At 42.2% G+C, this 22,663-nt stretch overlaps 1 protein-coding gene across 1 annotated transcript in view; it reads right to left on the reverse strand.

The window, feature by feature from the left end:
• Window positions 1-22,663, reverse strand: part of LOC121530675 (lysyl oxidase homolog 2B) — a 49,708-nt gene that overhangs the window by 9,704 nt on the left and 17,341 nt on the right. Inside the window, exons 4-8 of the mRNA XM_041835816.2 lie at window positions 13,746-13,957; window positions 9,642-9,858; window positions 6,289-6,472; window positions 4,401-4,552; window positions 4,064-4,231 (exon numbers count right to left, since the gene is read on the reverse strand). Coding sequence (XP_041691750.1) covers window positions 4,064-4,231; window positions 4,401-4,552; window positions 6,289-6,472; window positions 9,642-9,858; window positions 13,746-13,957 — 933 coding nt within the window. The remainder of the gene's footprint in view (window positions 1-4,063; window positions 4,232-4,400; window positions 4,553-6,288; window positions 6,473-9,641; window positions 9,859-13,745; window positions 13,958-22,663) is intronic.

Below are 22,663 nucleotides of genomic sequence, written 5' to 3' on the forward strand. Positions count from 1 at the left end.
ATAGCCCTTACACAGCCTGGAGGTGTGTTGGGTCATTGTCCTGTTGAAAAACAAATGAGAGTCCCACTAAGCCCAAATCAGATGGGATGGTGTATCGCAGCAGAATGCTGTGGTAGCCATGCTGGTTAAGTGTGCCTTGAATTCTAAATAAATCACAGACAGTGTCACCAGCAAAGCACCCCCACACCATAACACCTCCTCCGCCATGCTTTACGGTGGGAACTACACATGCGGAGATCATCTGTTCACCAACACCGCGTCTCACAAAGACACGGCGGTTTGAACCAAAAATCTCAAATTTGTACTCCAGATCTAAGGACAAATTTCCACCGGTCTAATGTCCATTGCTTGTGTTTCTTGGCCCAAGCAGGTCTCTTCTTATTATTGGTGTCCTTTAGTAGTGGTTTCTTTGCAGAAATTCAACCATGTAGGCCTGATTAACACAGTCCCCTCTGAGCAGCTGATGTTGCGATGTGTCTGTGACTTGAACTCTGTGAAGCATCTATTTGGGCTGCAATTTCTGAGGCTGGTAACTCTAATTAACTTATCCTCTGCAGCAGAGGTAACTCTGGGTCTTCCATTCCTGTGGCGGTCCTGATGAGAGCCCGTTTCATCATAGTGCTTGATGGTTTTTCAAATCAAATCAAATTTTATTTTAAACATGCGCCGAATACAACTGGTGTAGACATTACAGTGAAATGCTTACTTACAAGCCCTTAACCAACAATGCAATTTTAAAAGAATTTAAAATAAAAAAAGTGTTAAGTAAAAAATAATAAAAGCAAACAACTAAAGAGCAGCAGTAAAATAAAATAACAGTAGGGAGGCTATATAAAGGGGGGTACCGGTGCAGAGTCAATGTGCGGGGGCACCGGCTAGTCGAGGTAATTGAGGTAATATGTACATGTGGGTAGAGTTAAAGTGACTATGCATAAATAATAGACAGAGTAGCAGCAGCGTAAAAGAGGGGGGTGGGGGGGCAGTGCAAATAGTCCGGGTAGCAATGATTAGCTGTTCAGGAGTCTTATGGCTTGGGGTAGAAGCTGTTGAGAAGCCTTTTGGACCTAGACTTGGCGCTCCGGTACCGCTTGCCGTGCGATAGCAGAGAGAACAGTCTATGACTAGGGTGGCTGGAGTCTTTGACAATTTTGAGGGCCTTCCTCTGACACCGTCTGGTATAGAGGTCCTGGATTGCAGGAAGCTTGGCCCCAGTGATGTACTGGGCCGTACGCACTACCCTCTGTAGTACCTTGCGGTCGGAGGCCGAGCAGTTGCCATACCAGGCGGTGATGCAAGCAGTCAGGATGCTCTCGATGGTGCAGCTGTATAACTTGTTGAGGATCTGAGGACCCATGCCAAATCTTTTGAGTCTCCTGAGGGGGAATAGGCTTTGTCATGCCCTCTTCACGACTGTTTTGGTGTGTTTGGACCATGATAGTTTGTTGGTGATGTGGACACCAAGGAACTTGAAGCTCTCAACCTGTTCCACTACAGCCCCGTCGATGATAATGGGGGCATGCTCAGTCCTCTTTTTTTTCCTGTAGTCCACAATCAATTCCTTTGTCTTGATCACGTTGAGGGAGAGGTTGTTATCCTGCCACCACACGGCCAGGTCTCGGACCTCCTCCCTATAGGCTGTCTCATCGTTGTCGGTGATCAGGCCTACCACTGTTGTGTCGTCAGCAAACTTAATGATGGTGTTGGAGTCGTGCCTGGCCATGCAGTCATGGGTGAACAGGAAGTACAGGAGGGGACTGAGCACGCACCCCTGAGGGGCCCCCGTGTTGAGGATTAGCGTGGCAGATGTGTTGTTACCTACCCTTTTGCGACTGCACTTGAAGAAATGTTAAAAGTTATTGAAATGTTCCGTATTGACTGACCTTCATGTCTTAAAGTAATGATGGACTGTTGTTTCTCTTTCCTTATTTGAGCTGTTCTTGCCATAATATGGACTTGGACTTTTACCAAATAGGGCTATCTTCTGTATACGCCCCCTTATTTGTCACAACACAACTGATTGGCTCAAACGCATTAAGAAGGAAAGAAATTCCATAAAGAAATTCCACAAAGAAGGCACACCTGTTAATTGAAATGCATTCCAGGTGACTACCTCATGATGCTGGTTGAGTGTGCAAAGTGTCATCAAGAGTGTGCAAAGCTGTCATCAAGGCAAAGGGTGGCTATTTGAAGAATCTCAAATATAAAATATATTTTGATTGATTTAACACTTGTTTGGTTACTACATGATTCCATATGTGTTAATTAATAGTTTTGATGTCTTCACTATTATTCTACAATGTAAATAATAGTACAAATAAAGAAAAACCCTTGTATAGGTAGGTTCCCAATGGGGTAGTAATGTCACTATTAGTAGTGTCACTATTGACACTCCTACCTCATAACTAGCTACCAAGAAGCCATTTCAGACTATCATCAAGTTGAGTAGCTAGCTTGTCTAACTATCTTAGCTGCCATGCCTGCTGACAAGGTTGGTAGACTTTAGAAAAGCAAGCAATAACTAAATGTTCTGAATAAGACTCACATTCCTTTCAATCTTTTTCCCAGAGGCATAGAATCATATTTGGTTTCTTTAATAATAATTTTAAAAAACACCAGTCAGGAGGATACAAACAGCTCAAGAGGTATTCTTAGATATGCAGAAAAATATACATATGGAATTAAGCATAATGATTATAGCTCTAAAGTGCAGGATAAAGCTGTTTCAGGTGTTTGAAAAATGCTAAATTCTGGGTGCATGACGCCCCTGCCCTCAGATATCCCTGTAGCGTACCCATCACAAATATTAAACAAGCTACAGAATATGAAATAGATCAGCTTTAAATATATTCATATTAAGCTGTTTTATTATGTTGTTATTCAGGAGTGACAGTAGTCATTCCTCTGCCTCGAGGTAAACCAGATAGCCTACAATAACACATTATCCCTACATTGCAATTTCCACTCATAAATCTCTGGTCTACAAGCAACATCATTTCTACTATTCCAAGGTTTACAGATATTTTCAAAACCCACTATTACTGTTATCAAACAGTCTTGTAAAATCCATTTGATACAACAAATACTGTTCTGTCTGACAGGAAGGTCTCCTTACTGCTTTGCAGGTGCAAACAGTTAAGAGTTTACAGTCCTACATCACCAGAGGAGGTACTGTATTTGTCACCCCTGGCAACTACAGACACACACACACACACAAACACACTTAGATTTACACTGACTGAAGGCCCTAATTTGGGAAAGCTCTAATTTGGAATGGCAATGATGTCAAAAAGACCAGGGAAAAGTTTAGACTCACAACATTCATCAATATTACCTCCTTGACGATTATAGTTGTTGGTACACAGAATTTTTTTAATTCCAAAATCGAATACCTACCAAACTACTAAAAAAAACACTTTTCACAGAGTGAAGACCCACATTTCAAGATCTTCCCAGTCTGATGTGACTCTGCTCAGAGCAGTCAGTACAGTTTGTGAGGTTGGAGGTGTAAATAAAACATCAAGGCGCTAAGGAACATCATTAAAGGATCAATGATTCCTCTTATTACACGAGACTATAACGAACAACACGGGAACGTTTTGCACTTAATCAAAGCAGATTTTTATTTGATTCTGTGTCTGGTCGGTAGTTGTGTGATCTTATTTTGACACACAGCTCTGTAACTAACCCTTCTAAGAACAGTAATCTTATCTACCCTCTGCCTGTAACACTCCATGATACTTCACCCCTGAATTACCACTTCCACCTCTGTTACGTCAGTCTAGAATAGGATAGAAACACAGAAACCTTTTTTCCTTTAGGGCCCAAACTTTTACGCACTGTAAACAGCAGTCATTGTTTTGCCTGCTACAACCTGTATGTCTGTAGACCATACACGTAAGAGAGAGGCCTCCTCTTCCATCCATTAATTAAATATGAATGTGTAACTGTACTGTAATGCTGCTGAGAGACCTGTTGCATGTTTGGACAAGTCGTCAAAATATGAATTTGTTCTTAATTGACTTACCTGTATAAATAAAGGTTAAATAAAATAAATGTTTCTCACCTGGAAGGCATTACTGGCGAAGCCCAGGCCCAGCTGTCTGCACACCACCATGGCCTCCATGGTTCCCCAGCCATCACTGCACACCGTGCCCCACACCAAGGAGCCGTTCCTCTCCACCAGCGCCTCCACGCGCCCCTCATACGGGTTACGCCCCCCACTCAGACGCAGCTGCACAGAGACAAACACACCACGGGAGAGATCTTTAGCTACTATCACACATATAGCAATAGGAATACTATAGGATTCTACATCATTATTCATCAACAGATGACCTTGAGATGAAGAAGAAGGTATGTTTATAGTTGATGGTTTATGGTTTATCAAGTTGAGCCCTCACCCTCTCCTGGAAGCCCATGGCTGGAACGTTACACGTGATGGCTGCATCTTCCTCATGGCTACAGCCCAAAGACTCCTTGTTGAAGAAGCACTCTGTGATGGACTTCTCAAACCCAGAGCACTTCACCTCATTCATATGGACTGGGCCCATACCTGGGAAACACGAACAGAGGAAGAATATTGGTAAGAGCTGGGAAGAGTAGGGTTAGGTTGCATTTACAACACATTTATTACATTCTGTCTATTTACATTTGTCTGTCTGATTCATAATGGAGCATGTTAATTGGGAATAAATGGAACCGAAGCGAACCTAAGTCAGAGATTCGGTGTGTCAGTTCACAACCTCGTTACATTATGTTTCTGTGTTCCATGATAGAAGTTCTATCTGATCTGTGTCCTTTTGTGCCTTATTTTCCTGTAAGCCTTAGTTACAGGGACAGTGTTATTTTCTCCTTGACAGTAAATCATGTGGGAAAATGAGGATTTTTCCAAAAGGAACAACCAGTCCAGAATTCCCACTCATTGCGTCCCAAAAGACACCCTATATAGAGCACTACTTTTGACCAGACACACAGGCTCTGGTCAAAAGTAGTGCACTATGTACGTAATAGGGTGCCATTTGAGACAGCCACTGTCTGCTGTTTCCATGTTCCATAATGTGCCATTATTCTGGAATTTACTACTCCTTTTCAGTCTCACGCCTGGGTGGACTAGCTTGCAGATGAAACGATTAATAGCTGTACCTATTCGGAAAACAGCAGTGTGCAATTCCTAGTTTTGACTAGATGTGAGTCAATTATACATATACGGAGAGGGATGGGGGGTGGCGTGGCGTGGCGCGGGGGGGGGTTAAACCCTCCATTTGGCTCTGCAGTAAAAGAAGAAACACCATGGTAACCAATATCCCCGCAGGTAACACTGAGTTAGAGGACATTTTACAGTCACACCCATAAACCAGGACTTATAGGAATGAACCCCATAATTAGGGAAACTGGTCAATAAGGTGCAGGTCCTCTTTTGGGCAGGGCCCATGTCCCTCGAGGGGAAGGCGAAGCCTTCCAAACTGATAAGGGAGTTGATACATTATGTACTCTTTAAGTATAGTATTTCTCTCCACTACAGCCTTTCAGTTACAGTACTGGAATATAGCAAGTATGGGCTTGCATCGTTCGTCTCACTGTGACTCTGGGCCTTTATTCAGAAAGCGTCAGAGTAGGAATGCTGATCTAGGAACAGGTCCCCCTTTTCCATGTTATCTTAGTCATTATGATCTAAAAGGCCAAACTGATCCTAGATCAGCACTCCTACTCTGTGAAGCTTTATGAATATATTACATTTCAATAACCCAGCCAGGTCTGGTCCTCCAGGGGAGTTCCTATTGTTCAAGTCAAGGTGAATTAGTGTGGGGCTTAAAGGATCCGCAAAGAAGGGATAGTATTACAGACTATGAGATATTTTGGACATGTTCCCTTTGTAACATTTGGTGAGCAGATGTAGCTCTACACTACACAATCGAGCTGTTCATGTAAATTTTTCTTTGTATTACAGGAATTCAAGTGGTTATCTCATATTGGTACTCAGGCTTTGTGCAGTTAGGCCCATGTTTCTTGATTGACTGTTGATTGATAACGGTGAAACAAACCCAATATTTCTCATACAACTGCTCTAAAAGAAGAGACCAGAAAAAACTGCTTGACCTCAGTCAGTCCGATTTTGATTACTTCTGTAATAAGAAATATGTGTCTTGTTAATCTATCCAAGGCCTTCTACATAGATTAAATATTCAAATAGTCAACTTCATCTTCAGCCAAGTCAACTGCGAGACTGACCAATATGTTGGCCTGCCCATGTAGTGTTGTGAATGGCACTGTTGTTGTTCTAATCCCTACCCTGTCCAAGCCGACCACCAGACAGGGCCTCCTTGGCACTCCCGAAGCCCAGCTCTCGACACACCACCGTGGCTGACAGCAGGCTCCAGTTATCATCACAGATTGTTCCCCACTCGCCGTTCTTCAGCACCTCCACACGACCTTCCCCTACGATGGCCCCACCTCGCAGACGCACCAACGGTTGCTGCAGGAACAAAAGAGAGATCAGATTCAGTAAGTCGGAGTTATTCGAACACCTTTCCCATTCCAAAAAAGGAAACTATAACCTATGTTTATTCCCAGTGAAAGAATCTTCTAAATAGGTATCTAAAAAATAAAAATATCATAAAATGTGTACATATCCAAAAGCAGTAAGTATTTGGGTAAGTAAGTATTTGTTTGACGGCTAAATATTTCTTAGGTGAAACTGTGGTAGTTGAAGAGGGAAAGAGGTTTTAGAAAAGGGGAATGACACAATTTGAACCCAAGCAAGGACAGGAATGGCATTCTCAAATGCTAGCCCTGTTACTGTATATATTAGAAGTGCCAAAACAACTCTGGCATCACAGCAAAGTCTTCTTCTGCCGCAAGGCTTCTGCCTAAAAACTAGTTCAGTATTATAATACTTTACAGTATATAAAGAATACTTTTTTTTCTGTTCAGGACTGTGTGCTTGTAAAGTTGTTGTGAAATGTACTTAATGTGGATCAGGACAGCCCTGAGGGAGAGAGAGCTGAAGATGTGTAATGGACAATGGTTTGCATCCCAAATGGCAACCTATTCCCATTATAGTGCACTACTTTTGACCAGGGCTCAAAACACAGATGTGGAACTTGTCAGAGGCAGGCAGGCCTACACTATAGAAAAATAGAGGAGAGAGAAAGAGGAGAGAGCGGGGGTGAAATAGAGGAGAGAGAGATGGTGAAATAGAGGAGAGAGAGATGGTGAAATAAAGGAGGGAGAGAGAGAGAGAGAGCGAGAGGGTGAAATAGAGGGGAGAGAGAGAGAGAAATAGGGGAGAGAGAGGGGGTGAAATAGAGGAGGGAGAGAGACACAGATGTGGAACTTGTCAGAGGCAGGCAGGCCTACACTATAGAAAAATAGAGGAGAGAGAAAGAGGAGAGAGCGGGGGTGAAATAGAGGAGAGAGAGATGGTGAAATAAAGGAGGGAGAGAGAGAGAGCGAGAGGGTGAAATAGAGGGGAGAGAGAGAGAGAAATAGGGGAGAGAGAGGGGGTGAAATAGAGGAGGGAGAGAGAGAGCGAGAGGGTGAAATAGAGGGGAGAGAGAGAGAAATAGGGGAGAGAGAGAGGGTGAAATAGAGGAGAGAGAGGGTGAAATAAAGGAGGGAGAGAGGGTTAGATCACAGCCAGAGAAAATGTCTGTTAGCGTGGATTCCCACAAGATGTTTTCATGGACGAGCATGAAATATCTCCTTCCCACAGATCCTGAGTCCATGATGAATCACTTGACAGTAAACATTCAAAACATCTGCAGATGGGCTTAACAAAGCATTGAGTGTCAGAGTAACAGTAATGCATCTCAGAAAACCCCATTGTCTATCAATCTCCCATAGGATTCATCAGATCAGAGATAAAAATAACCCACTCAGTTCGACAATATGTAGTTAAATTCCACAGCTATTTTCCGTACCTATGTTTTATTTGCCATAACCCAGCAGTGGCACAGCATACAGTGCCTTTCCACATTTTGTTACATTACAGCCTTATTCTAAAATGTTTTAAATTGTTTTTTCCCCCCTCATCAATCTACACACAATACCCCATAATGACAAAGAAAAAACAGGTTTTTAGAATTGTTTGGTGTTTCATAAAAAAATGAAATATCACATTTACTCAGTACTTTGTTGAAGCACCTTTGTCAGCAATTACAGCCTTGAGTCTTCTTGTGTATGACGCTACAAGCTTGGAACACATGTATTTGGGGAGTTTCTCCCATTCTTCTCTGCATATCCTCTCAAGATCTGTCAGGTTGGATGGGGAGCGTTGCTGCACAGCTATTTTCAGGTCTCTCCAGAGATGTTCGATCGGGTTCAAGTCCGGGCTCTGGCTGGGCCACTCAAGGACATTCAGAGACTTGTCCTGAAGCCACTCCTGCGTTGTCTTGGCTGTGTGCTTAGGGTCGTTGTCCTGTTGGAAGGTGAACCTTTGCCCCAGTCTGAGGTCCTGAGCACTCTCGAGCAGGTTTTCATCAAGGATCGCTCTGTACTTTACTCCATTCATCTTTGCCTCGATCCTGACTAGTCTCCCAGTCCCTGCCGCTGAAAAATACCCCCACAGCATGATGCTGCCACCACCATGCTTCACCGTAGGGATGGTGCCAGGTTTCCTCCAGATGTGACGCTTGGCATTCAGGCCAAAGAGTTTAATCTTGGTTTCATCAGACCAGAGAATATTGTTTATCATGGTCTGAGAGTCTTTAGGTGCCTTTTGGCAAACTCCAAGCGGGCTGTCATGTGCCTTTTACTGAGGAGTGGCTTCCTTTTGGCCACTCTACCATAAAAGCCTGATTGGTGGAGTGCTGCAGAGATGTTTGTCCTTCTGGAAGGTTCTCCCATCTCCACAGAGGAATTCTAGCGCTCTGTCAGAGAGACCATCAGGTTTGGTCACCTCCCTGACCAAAGCCCTTCTCCCCCGATTGCTCAGTTTGGCCGGGCAGCCAGCTCTAGGAAGAGTCTTGGTGGTTCCAAACTTCTTCCATTTAAGAATAATGGAGGCCACTGTGTTCTTGGGGACCTTCAATGCTGCTGAAATGTTTTTGTTCCCTTCCCCAGATCTGTGCCTCAACACAATCCTGTCTCGGAGCTCTACGGACAATCCTTTGACCTCATGGCTTGCTATTTCCTCTGACATGCACTGTCAACTGTGGGACCTTATATAGACAGCTGTGTGCCTTTCCAAATCATGTCCAATCATTGAATTTACCACAGGTGGACCTCAATCAAGTTGTAGAAACATCTCAAGGATGATCAATGGAAACAGGATGCACCTGAGCTCAATTTCGAGTCTCATAGCAAAGGTTTCTGTTTTTTTGTTGTAATAAATTTGCATAAAAAAATAAAAAAACGTTTTCACTTTGTCATTATGGGGTGTAGATTGCTGAGGATTTTTATTTATTTAATCCATTTTAGAATAAAATGGGCTAATGTAACAAAATGTGGAAAAAGTCAAGGGGTCTGAGTACTTTCCAAAGGCACTGTAAATCAGTCTAATTCCAAAGAAGGTGACAGAATCCTAGAAATATAATCACTAGAACAGGCTTCCCCATTAAATTCAATAGGTCTGGCTATATCTGCTCTAGTGATTCTATTTCTATGGACAGAATGCATAGGTTTAGTAAGTCCGTGGTGCCTACCTCCTGTCTGAAAGCCTTCCTGAAGCCAGTCATGGGGGTTGGGGAGAAGGCTCTTCCTGGCACACAGCTGACCACCACAGGCGTGCCCCCTCCACAGGTGCTGTTGGCCTTCGCTGCCACGGCATGGCCGAGCTTGCAGCTCGACAGGTGGGCCTCATTTCCAGTGCAGTTGACAGAGTAGTCCCAATAAGAAGGCTTTCTCCTGCGAGCAAACATCCTGAGAACATAGGAAAACACATACAGTAGTCAAATAATAACACATTTTAGACAGACATTTCATTCAATATTTACACAAGGCTGCTATCCCGTTTTCCCTAACACCTACATACTACACTACAGCATCAACCGTATGTAGTCAGCTAGTTGCTAAATAACAGCGCTAGTCCAAACAAAGGGTTCAGTATTAGGCTACAGGTGTGCCTGTTTAGTCTGTGATGTGAACAACAGCTGAGGTTATTTGAGGTCTTCCAGGCTTGCAGGGATGTTAATCCTTTACTTTTTAATAGTGAGCCAACCAACGTGTTTAATGAACGTTTAGGGCAGCACAGCCTGTCCTTGTCCTGTCTCTTTATCACATGTCTTAGAGGTGTACATGAAAGCAGATTAAAGAGGAGAGGAGGAGACACACACACAGCATTTGTTTTCCATTTGGAACCTGGATAAAAGAACGTTGCTGCTCACTGTCTGAAATCAAATCAAATCAAATCAAATTGTATTTGTCACATGCGCCGAATACAACAGGTGTAGACCTTACAGTGAAATGCTTACTTACAAGCCCTTAACCAACAATGCAGTTTTACAAAAGAATACCAAAAACAAATACCAGCAAAATACAATATAAAAGAATACGAAATAAAGTAACAAATAAGCCAGTGTTCTAAGCCTCTGAGTCTGCGGGGGGACATACAGCAGTTGTGAGTGTAGGATGGATGAATAAAACTTGGGGAAAAAAACATCTCGATCCGTTCAAATGTGTTCAAGCAGCAGCTGTGAAGGTTCAACCAAGTAAAAACTGAACATGGACTGGCAGTAGCAGCTGTAAACTCAAAACATATTACATAAGTCACATTAGGCAATTGGAACAGTGATCTATTGTTACTTTTCATCAGCTTGAAAGTTTGTGCGTGCTACCATTTACTTTGAAAGATTTGCTTTTGAAATTATACATATCACAGCACACACATAAACAATTGAAAAGCACGGATGATGTGCATTTGTGAGACGTCTTCTAAATCCTATGCTCTCCAAATAATTTGGAAAATGCTAAGAGGGCATACAGAGGCATTTGAACAGAGACAAAGTTTGGATTATGAAAGAACTGTAGACCTTGGCTGTCTGCCGCCGCCTGGACCAAATGCCAGACTATAAAAACACAGTCTGCACGTTTCATAAGTTTAAACCGGGAGCAGGCCGGCAGACACGTAAATGGAAAGTAGGGAGCTGCTGTACTGTGGTTACCTAAGCAGAGGAAACTTCTCTCCCTCTCTACCCCGAATTAGACAGTAAATTCAAGGTTGGCTTCAGAGCTAAAGACGAGGGCTAAGGTTTGAAGTGATTAATTAACTGCTGGCTATTACTCTGCAGGTTTCCACGTGTAAATAATAGTTAGATCCTTCCCCAGCCCAGTCAGTACCACATTACGACTACTTTAAGGAATGCACTGATCCTGGATGTATACATACGAAGGGGGAGGGGTTACTTAAGTTCTTAGAGAATGTGTGATGTGAAGCAGAATACAGGAAGGTTCTGTATAATTCAGCATTATTGCTCTGTATTAGGGCAAATATGTTCTGTATCCAATATATAAGTAAAGCAGCAAAGATCTAAAATATTTATCCACAGCGAGAGGGTAAGAAGCTCAAAGTTCTGGTGAGTTGTCAGTCTGTTGAATAACGGCCTGAACTTTCAGTAGCATAGTGGGGTTTAAAAGTAACCACATAGGTTCATCATTTCCACTATGGGAGAACTCTGTGTTGACATCCTTCTCCAGAGTTTAAGAGTCAAGGTTTCTGTGTAATGTGTACCAATAATTAATCTTGATTGAGATGAGGTATGGGTCTGTCAACGGCTTGTTGCCCTGGGCCTGGGAGAGTAACTGGGAGAGTAACTGTACATGATACATCGCCTCCCCAAGCTTAATACATCTGTAGGTGAATAAAGGGCTCTGCCTGACCAAACCAAACAAGTTGACATAATAAGAATATGTACAGCAGAGGAGGCTGGTGGGAGGAGCTATAGGAGGACGGGCTCATTGTATTGTATTGGCTGGAATGGATGAAACGAAAGACAAAAATGTGGTTTCCATATGTTTGATGTGTTTAATACCATTTCATTTGTTCCATTCCAGCCATTACAATGAGCCCATCCTCCTATAGCTCCTCCCACCAGCCTCCTCTGATGTACAGTAGTGTCCTGTCCAGGGGGTGTACTTGTACACGACCAGTCAAAAGTTTGGACACACCTACTCATTCAAGGGTTTTTCTTTTTTCTTTTTTTCTTTTTTACATTGTAGAATAATAGTGAAGACATCAAAACTATGAAATAACACATATGGAATCATGTAGTAACCAAACAAGTGTTAAACAAATCAAAATATATTTTATATTTGAGATTCTTCAAATAGCCACCCTTTGCCTTGATGACAGCTTTGCACACTCTTGGCATTCTCTCAACCAGCTTCACCTGGAATGCTTTTCCAACAGTCTTGAAGGAGTTCCTACATATGCTGAGCACTTGTTGGTTGCTTTTCCTGCACTCTGCCGTCCGACTCATCCCAAACCATCTCAATTGGGTTGAGGTCGGGGGATTGTGGAGGCCAGGTCATCTGATGCAGCACTCCATCACTCTCCTTCTTGGTCAAATAGCCCTTACACAGCCTGGAGGTGTGTTGGGTCATTGTCCTGTTGAAAAACAAATGATAGTCCCACTAAGCCCAAACCAGTATCGCTGCAGAATGCTGTGGTAGCCTTACTGGTTAAGTGTGCCTTGAATTCTAAATAAATCACAGACAGTGTCAGCAGGAAAGCACCCCCACACCATAATACCTCCTCCTCCATGCTTTACGGTGGGAAATACACATGCGGAGATCATCCGTTCACCCACACCGCGTCTGATAAAGACAGCGGTTTGAACCAAAAATCTCAAATTTGGACTCCAGACCAAAGGACAAATTACCACCGGTCTAATGTCCATTGCTCGTGTTTCTTGGCCCAAGCAGGTCTCTTCTTCTTATTGGTGTCCTTTAGTAGTGGTTTCTTTGCAGCAATTCGACCATGAAGGCCTGATTCACACAGTCCCCTCTGAACAGTTGATGCTGAGATGTGTCTGTGACTTAAACTCTGTGAAGCATTTATTTGGGCTGCAATTTCTGAGGCTGGTAACTCTAATGAACTTATCCTCTGCAGCAGAGGTAACTCTGGGTCTTCCATTCCTGTGGCTGTCCTCATTAGAGCCAGTTTCATCATAGCGCTTGATGGTTTTTGCGACTGCACTTGAAGAAACTTTCAAAGTTCTTGAAATGTTCCGTATTGACTGACCTTCATGTCTTAAAGTAATGATGGACTGTCGTTTCTCTTTGCTTATTTGAGCTGTTCTTGCCATAATATGGACTGACAAAGCTGTCATCAAGGCAAAGGGTGCGTATTTGAAGAATCTCAAATATAAAATATATTTTGATTTGTTTAACAATTTTTTTTGGTTACTACATAACTATTTCATAGTTTTGATGTCTTCACTATTATTCTACAATGTAAAAAATAATAAAAATAAAGAAAAATCCTTGAATGAGTAGGTGTGTCCAAACTTTTGACTGGTACTGTACATCCAGCTGCCTCACGCTACAGAAACAGGAGATAGACTCCTGCCCTATGTGCCATTCTGGCTTGGACATGGCTTACTTACTTATATTTACAGTAGTCCTGCTCCATAACACTCCAGTATAATGGAACCTGCTGCCGCTGCCACTCCCCATCCATAGACACAAATATAGTATTCCTTTCTACACTCTCATCCCTTTCATCAAGGAATGGGGGAAGCTCATTGTGGCCTTAAGTCCCAATGGGGACCAAGAGGATTCAGTTAAACAAAGTCCCATCCCTCACTCACTTGTAGACTCTGGCATTGTACTTCCTCTCTCCGGGGAAACCGAACATGCCACAGATGACTCTGCTGTTGTGCTTCGTCCACTCCGCGTCACAGATCTGCTTCCACTTCCCCCCGTCCTTCACCTCCACGTAGCCCTCTGTCACAGGGATGCGCTTGCGGTACGATGACAGAATGGCCCTGATACGCACATCCTCCACTTGAATGTTCAAACTCTGTGAACAAAAATGTGGTATGATTCATTTCACATGCATAGGCCGAGTGGTCTCTTCCTCTGTGGTCCTCTATGGTCCTCTCTTCCTCACTGTTCTCTTCCTTATTATCTCTGGAAAGAACCACTCCAAATGTGTCTGCATTTTGACAGTTTGCCCTTGTTACATAGTTGTATACTGAAGGTAAGGCACTGACCCTCCGTCACCAACCCCAGCAAGACACTCTGACTGCATTCCCTTGTAAAGCCTCTCCATCTTACCCAATTTTTTTTAACAATCCCATCACCTAATGAATCACAGGCCAGGCCCAGCTGTGCTGCAACTGCTTGGCTTTTGAACAAGAATATCAAAGGAATGACCATGGCAGCTCATACAACACCTTCTAGTCATGTTTTAAAGGGTGTCACTGGACAGATGCTGGTAGGTGACGAAGAACCAGTTTAGGATCAAAGGTTGGCCTATTAAACACGTTGGGAGCATTATGCAAGATTTACTTTTTGATCCTGGTTGAGAAAAATATCCACAAAGCATTTTGATTGGTTGTAAATCCAATGGCGGCTCTCCACCAACGATACTTCATTTACTGTAATATCACAAGAAAGTAGATTTGAATATTGTTGAACTTGCTGAACCATCTGTGGTAGAATTGACATGCTGACTTGCCTGAGCTGTTATCTCATCTCCTGTAAGCATTACCTGATCAGGCAATGAGTCTATCCGTCTATCTACATGTCTGTCTTTGTCAAAAAAGTAATGTGGAGACCTTTCTCTGTGAAGCCTGTTGGGATTTGAACAAACAGCCTCTCTCCTAAAGACCCAGCCCACATTCCTGCCTGTGCTATGTGACAGTGCAGGCCATGGGCGAAGAGAGGAGACAAGATGACAACTGGCGCATGGATATTTGCTTGTCTCAGCAGATGGGCTGGCTGATGGGCTGGCTGATGGGCTGGCTGATGGGCTGGCTGATGGGCTGGCTGAGACACATATCAAACCCAGCCCCTGTCCTGTCCTGTCAGACCTAAAGTCAGTGGCTTTGTCTGAAATTGGACCCTATAGCCCATAGGGCTCTGAACAAAAAATGGTGCACTATATAGGGAATAGGGTGCCATTTGGGACACATACCTCCAGACTTTCAATAATTAAAAGGAAGGTTTTCCTGAAATGGCATCATACATCAGCCCACAGGATGACACCAAACCGCAGAGAAACTGTAAATGTTTAGTCTGCACTTCCTTTAAAAAAAATTCCCCGCAGATGACCGCATTAACCAGCGAGTGGAGGGAAGAGATCCAGCATGTTGAGCTATCTGGGGGGTTCCAACCCTGGGGCATGATCATTTAGAGAACTGTTGTGATAGTGACCTTGTCTGTATTTAGATTATCTAGTAGAATACTGTAGTGTACTTTGATAAAATGTCTGCCCAATAAAGACCAAATTAAACTGGGTGTGCTACGGCTATGTGTTTATTACATCATAACAGGGTGTTTCAGCAACAATGTGTTCATCTTATTCTTAATGGTAGAAAAATACCATTCAGAGCAAGATACCCAAAACGTAGACCTGGCTGCAAGCAGGGTCTTTGGAAACAACACATAAGTATTTCACTTATCACCTCCTCCAAAACCAGGGGCGCAACTTTCACTGGGGACGGGGGGGACATTGTCCCCCCACCCCAGTTTTATAATTGCACTGCGATACAAAAAGCGGCATCGGTGTGCTTTAGGATCACGTGGACGCCTCAGAGCGGTTGGGTAGGCTGTTTGGTGGTCTCAACCACCTGGATTTAGGACCACGCGGACACCACAAAGCGTGCGAGCAGAGGCAGCTGTTGTCTGTGTGTGTTGTGCTTTTTCTCTGAGTTGTAAAAGCAAGAGAGCAGAAACTAGCTACTCTTTATTTGATTGATTTAGCTGGCAAGGTAACTGCTGTTTGACTTAACAGGAAAATATATATATATTCAAAATGCTGAGTTTGTAGTGTAACTGACATGAAACGTTAGCTAATGCATTAGCTACATGCTTCATCCCCTCTCGACTGAAGTTCTGTCTGAAGTGAATGAACTAGCTAGCTAGCTAGTAGCTACCATAGCCATTTCAGCTCTAGCCTCTAGCTATCTGTCAGGTAGCAGTATCTAACAAATCATTTTTTATCAATCACCTTTGTTTTGTCCCGTTTCAACAGAAGTAAATTAACTTGGATAGTTTTCACCAGTTGATGTACCATTAGAGCTAGCCAAAGGTTGGCTAATGTTAGCGAGCTAGCCAGCTAGCTCACTAACTTTAGCTATTTTCTTTGCATCAATTACACTAGTTTAGACCTGAATCAAACGATGAAACCATCGGCCAAACGATTGAAGACCGATATTCTGACGTTTTTGGACAGCGCAATGTGAGTTGTTTTTTTTGTCAGTATAGCAATGTAACGTTATTGATCTGTCCGTTTCCCTAGCTAATTCCCTACTTTTCACACCGGTATAAACAGCTCTACAGGCTTCACTGTCATGGTGCACAGTTGCTACACAACACTATGCTCATCATGCCTTAGCAGCATCAGATGGTGACAGGTGTCCCAGCAGGGTCAGACAGCCAGGGAAGACCAGTCTACGGAGCCCAGGTGAATTTTGCAGTATGTTATAACATCCAGTGAATGGATACAAAGTTCCATCTTGAGTTGATGGGTGGGCTACAGTCTGAGGTCTGGGATCTGGGAATAATGGTTATTTCAATTATTGAACCATTGATTCTATTCTTGGATAATATAATGTATAAATGTACACCAAGGTAATTATTTGTCATGCCTCATCTGAGCAGGATAAGATGGTGACTGGGGTCTCAGCAGGGTCAGGCGACCAGGGAAGACCAGTCTATGATGGAGCTGGGGTGAACTTTTGCAGATGCAACACTTTATTATTTTTGTGCAGCAAACATTGGACAAGCCAGAAGCTTCAAAGATTGAAACTATTTTAAGGCTGTCTGACAAACCTCTAAAGTTGATTTCCAAACTGTATCAAGGGTTGATAGAGGCTTTTCCTGATGAGACAAAACATGTAAAGCAAAAATGTGAAGAAGACCTGGGAGACACTATTGATTATGATGAATGGATACATATATGTTTGAATGCCCAGTAATGTTCATCCCCCCCATTAAAAAAATAAAAATAAAATAAAAAGGTGGTTGTCCCACTGGCTATCATAAGTTGAATGCACCAATTTGTAAGTCGCTCTGGATAAGAGCGTCTGCTAAATGATGTAAATGTAAAATGTAAATATAATCTCAGACATAAATTACTGCAGTTTAAGACCATCCATAGAACGTATTATATGCCAGTGAAACTGAATATCATGCACTCTGAAATGTAATTCCTCTGCTGGAGGTGTAAAACACAAAAGGGGATACATTTGCTTATGTTATGCTCTTGTGAAGGCTGGTGGAATTCTGGCAAAGAGTATGTTCTTTTATCTCAGCATGTCTACAGAATCTCCCTTCTCCCTGTTTTTGTTTGCTTGGAAATGTTGATACTGGAGACTGTTATCTGAAGGAACCTAGCATTTATAGCGGCTAAGAAATGCATTGCCATTAATTGGAAGGTTGGCTGTCCTCCCACAGTGTCACAATGGATGTCAGAAATGTCAAGTTATGTATCACTATATTTGATTTATTACAAGATTAAAGGTATACTGTGCAACTTTCATAAGGTCTGGGGCGGCAGGTAGCTTAGTGGGTAAGAGCGTTGTGCCAGTAACCGAAAGGTCGCTGGTTCTAATCCCCGAGCCGACTAGGTGAAAAATCTGTCGACGTGCACTCAAGCAAGGCACTTAACCCTAATTGCTCCTGTAAGTCGCTCTGGATAAGAGCGTCTGCTAAATGACTAAAAGGTAAATGTAATGCTGTATATGGAACACTGTACGACAAAAGGAGTCTGTATTGAAAACATGCCCACGTCAGGGGAGATACCTATTTAGGCAATCCCTAGCTGCTGGGCTGCTCAGTCCTGGCCCTGGGGGTCTGCCGTACTGTTGGTTGTCACTCTGGCCTTGGCCTAACACACCTGAAACCAATAATGAATGTTTCACTAAGATCCTAAAGCTGAGTGGGGTGTGTTGGGTTAGGGCGCTGCAGGACGGGGCGATCCAGCTATATTGTGTGCAAGTAAAAAGAGCTCTAGAGTACTATTAGGATACTGATATGAATTACAGTGCCCTCTGTAATTATTGGGTCAGTGAAGCATTTCTTCTTCTTTTGGCTCTATACTTCAAAAGTGTGGATTTGAAATCAAAGAATGACTATGAAGTTAAAGTGCAGACTGTCAGCTTTAATTTCAGGGTATGTTCATCCATATTTGGTGAACAGTTTTGAAATTAGAACCTTTTGCAGCAATTCTACCATGAAGGCCTGATTCACACAGTCTCCTCTGAACAGTTGATGTTGAGATGTGTCTGTTACTTGAACTCTGTGAAGCATATACTTGGGCTGCAATCTGAGGTACAGTTAACTCTAATGAAAGTATTCTCTGCAGCAGAGATAACTCTGGGTCTTCCTTTCCTGTGGCGAGCCAGTTTCATCATAGCACTTGATGGTTTTTGCGACTGCACTTGAAGAAACTTTCAAAGTTCTTGAAATGTTCCGTATTGACTGACCTTCATGTCTTAAATTAATGATGGACTGTCATTTCCCTTTGCTTATTTGAGCTGTTCTTGCCATAACATGGACTAGGTTTTTTACCAAATAGGGCTATTTTCTGTATACCCCGCCTACCTTGCCACAACCCAACTGATTGGCTCAAACGCATTAAGAAGGAAAGAAATTCCACGAATTAACTTTTAACAAGGCACACCTGTTAATTGAAATGCATGCCAGGTGACTACCTCATGAAGCTGGTTGAGAGAATGCCAGGAGTGTGCAAAGCTGTCATCAAGGCAAAGGGTGGCTACTTTGAAGAATCTCAAATATAAAATATATTTGAGGTAACTTTTTTGGTTACTTCATGATTCCATATGTGTTATTTCATAGTTTTGATGTCTTCACTATTATTCTACAATGTAGAAAATAGTAAAAATAAAGAAAATCCTGGAATGAGTAGGTGTGTCCAAACTTTGAACTGGTACTGTAAATCTGCATGCTACCATGATTACGGATAATCCTGAATGAATCATGAATAATGATGAGTGAGAAAGTTAAACGCACAAATATCATACCCCCAAGAAATGCTAACCTCTCACCATTACAATAACAGGGGAGGTTAGCATTTTGGGGGGGGGTAATGATATTTGTGCGTCTATAACTTTCTCACTCATCATTATTCACGATTCATTCAGGATTATCCATTATCATGGTAGCATCCACATTCATGTAGAAGTGTTTGAAACATATTCTATTCTTATTTACAATAAAGGTGACACCAAAATACTCCAAAGAGGTCATATTACATTGTGTAGAAATTCAGGAAATAAGCTTTAGATGCCCCCAAAAAATAGGAGGGAGGACCCCCAGACCCCTCGCAAGGTTATATCCCTCACCATTCTAAAACCAAAGTTGCGCCTCTGTCAAAAACTCTAAACTGAGAGTGAACAGGTATAATACATTAAAGTGATCTGACTCCAAAACATATTTTACAGAGATGAACACACAGAAGATACAATTGCTGTGACAGGCATGATAGAATAAATAAAAACACTATCACTGCCAAATAACTCATACATACATGATTTACTTGTACAGACAAAATAGTATCTCAGCTGTAGTTAAACCTAACTGCCTTATACAGAAAGAAGCCAGTCAGTTACTAAAATATTATTCTGAAAACTCCTCCTCCTTAATTTGTTTTCATGTGAAACAGAGGAGTGAACTTGTTTCACCAACAGAAACTCACATGGCAAACCAACCTCCCCATTCCCTCCTTGCCACTGGGCATCCAAGCCTTTCTAATGATTGATTTCCTGTTTAGAGTTCAGGACTGCATGTGCATCGGTGCCTGGTTCAAATGTCTACAAAATAAATGCCTTTGGATTGCAGCAGTGGTGTGGTAGAAAAGCAGAAACACAGCAGCAGCCGGTGAGATACTTCTAACATATGTGGCTTGTTTCTATGCACTCTGGGGAAGGGGTTTGCAGAAATTGGCAGCAGGGGGAGGAAGGTGTAGCAGATGGAAAAGCTATTAGTGGGATGCATCTTTGAGGAGGTAGAGAGAGAAGCAGAGGAGAGGAAGCTAGAGGGCCCTCTGTCTGTCTCAACTAAGCCCTGAATCACTCTGAGACTACTTCTCCAGAAGGAGAAATAGGTACAAGTGGTAAACCGATACTTTCTTATGGAAAACACTGAGGCAGTGGAACAGCATTACGTCATTGTTGCTGTCATCCAGAAACAATTAGGTCATCCATGATGGCTATATATCTACATACTGACATTTAATTTGAATGTAAATGAGAAAAGAATATCTAAAAGTTTGTCCATAAAAGATAACCTTTCAGCATACTCACAGAAATGTGGTTCATTTACTCCTGACTGCTCCATGAAGTCAATGCAGTGCATTTGTAGGCCTACTATTGGTAGGTGAAGAGATTGTCATTCAGCTAAACAAGTTAAAAGAGGTCCCTTGGAATGAGACCGGAGTCAGTGTGTCATTCTTACCCTCCAGGCTTGTATTTGAAGTTGAGCCTGTCAACTTATTTTCTGGTGTCAAACAATGAGCTATCTTATGCATAGACCACAGGACAGAAGAATCAGCCAAGCTCCAGCTGGAAGCAAAAATATCCCCACAAAAAATATCCCTAACATTCACGATTCCCGTATGTGTGAGGTTTATTATGTAGCCTATAATAGTCCATTCCCAGAATCATACACTAGAAAGTGAGTTCTGGGCATTAGTTCTAAAATGTTACATGCACAAATGATGTTACCCTTGAGAAATTAACAAAAATATGTAAATCAAAACCAACTGAAACCAAGAAGACATTCCAATGAAACATGACTAAAGATAAAGTCATCTTTCAAGTGTCACTTACACTGACATTACCCAGGTGCAATACTCTTTATGACGTGGATGCCAGTTTGGAGCATTTGACAATGGTGTGACTGTGTGTCGACTTTAATGAACATACTTCTCATCATCTCAGGCCAGAATGTGACCTCAAGCCTCTGCTAGAACACAGTGCTAATGCCAGCAATAACAAAGCCCACGGAGCCTACAGCATATGGTTCCAATAGAAACCATGAACTACATTCACTTCTAACAGAAATCACCATAGATCCTAGTAGTCAAACTGAGTTACATAGAAATTCCAAGGGAGAGAACAACCCAATGGGCAAAAACTGGATGTATCATCAACGTTGTTTTCACCTCATAAAAAAAAAAAAAAATGCAATGTGATGACCTTCAATCAACGTGGAAAACTGATTGGATTTGCAAAAAGTCATTTTTTCACCCAACTTTTTAACTAAATCCATTGTCATGGTCAAATTTTTGGTTGACTTCATATTGAATTCACGTTAGTTGACAACTCACTCAACCAAATGTAAATAAAATAAAAATAGACATTGAACTGGCGTCTGTGCCTAGTGGGAAATCATTTCTAGAACATCACAACAGTATTTTGCTAAACTTACTTCCTGGGATAAAGTTTGCTAAGATGTTTGTTGATATCATTGTTTGCCACAGAGTGATCACTCCCTCCCTGGGCTTGTGTTTCGATATCACATGCGCTGTGCTCTCCAGACCAGCACTGTTTGGGTGCTGATTATTCTTTGAGCCACAACACAAATGGATGATTATCTCTTTCCTGAAACAGTGTTTATAGTGTGGCAGTGAATGATGTCATGTAACTCTTGTCTCTGTTCCACTCGTTTCTGCTCCTTAGAAGCCATTAAAATAGCCTTTTGACAAAGTGGATACAGATGTTCCACAACACCATTACAAATCCTGAAAAACTACAGTTCAACTTATTTGTCTATTAAAAGAAAGAAGGCTATTATTCTTTTTAGTTGTATTTAAGTTAAAACTAGTTTAACTTGGCAGAAAATCTCCCTAGCTATCATTCTGTGGCATGTATAAATTAGAGACACAGAAGTTCATGGTTTGTGCCAAACTGGCACAAACTCACACAGTGACTATAAAAAACCCTTCTGCCCGAGGCTTGGTTTCCCTAGCAACGCATTGTTAGAGACTGAGGGCTTAATATTAGAATGTGTATTTCAAGAGGGTAAACTAAACATCCTATTCAGTTGAGTTGTAATGTAGGAATGTAGTGCACTGCAGGGTGTGGACTTTCATCTGCAGTTGTGACATGGCCAGAGAACAATCTATGAGTTATGTGAGAAGTTAATTAAATTGTTAAAATTAAATCAAAAAACTTTTTCAACCCCACATTAGTCAAGTTCATTGTGCCATTCCCATTAGGCTTTACATGGCATTTTATAGAACCCTACTATGATGACAAGGCTAGAGGTTAATAGAGGAGAACGTGGATGGTTTGATCTTAAAGCTGGAATGCTTCATGGCGAAACAGCCACGTCCGTTTGCGATAATACAACAAAGAAGTTACTGCAAACAACGAACACCGTTTTTTCCCCTCTGACATCATTGCACGTGTGATAGCAAAGCGCAGTACAGTGGGGAAAAAAAGTATTTAGTCAGCCACCAATTGTGCAAGTTCTCCCACTTAAAAAGATGAGAGAGGCCTGTAATTTTCATCATAGGTACACGTCAACTATGACA

Source organism: Coregonus clupeaformis, chromosome 18 (genome assembly GCF_020615455.1).
Source record: "Coregonus clupeaformis isolate EN_2021a chromosome 18, ASM2061545v1, whole genome shotgun sequence".
NCBI lineage: Eukaryota > Metazoa > Chordata > Actinopteri > Salmoniformes > Salmonidae > Coregonus > Coregonus clupeaformis.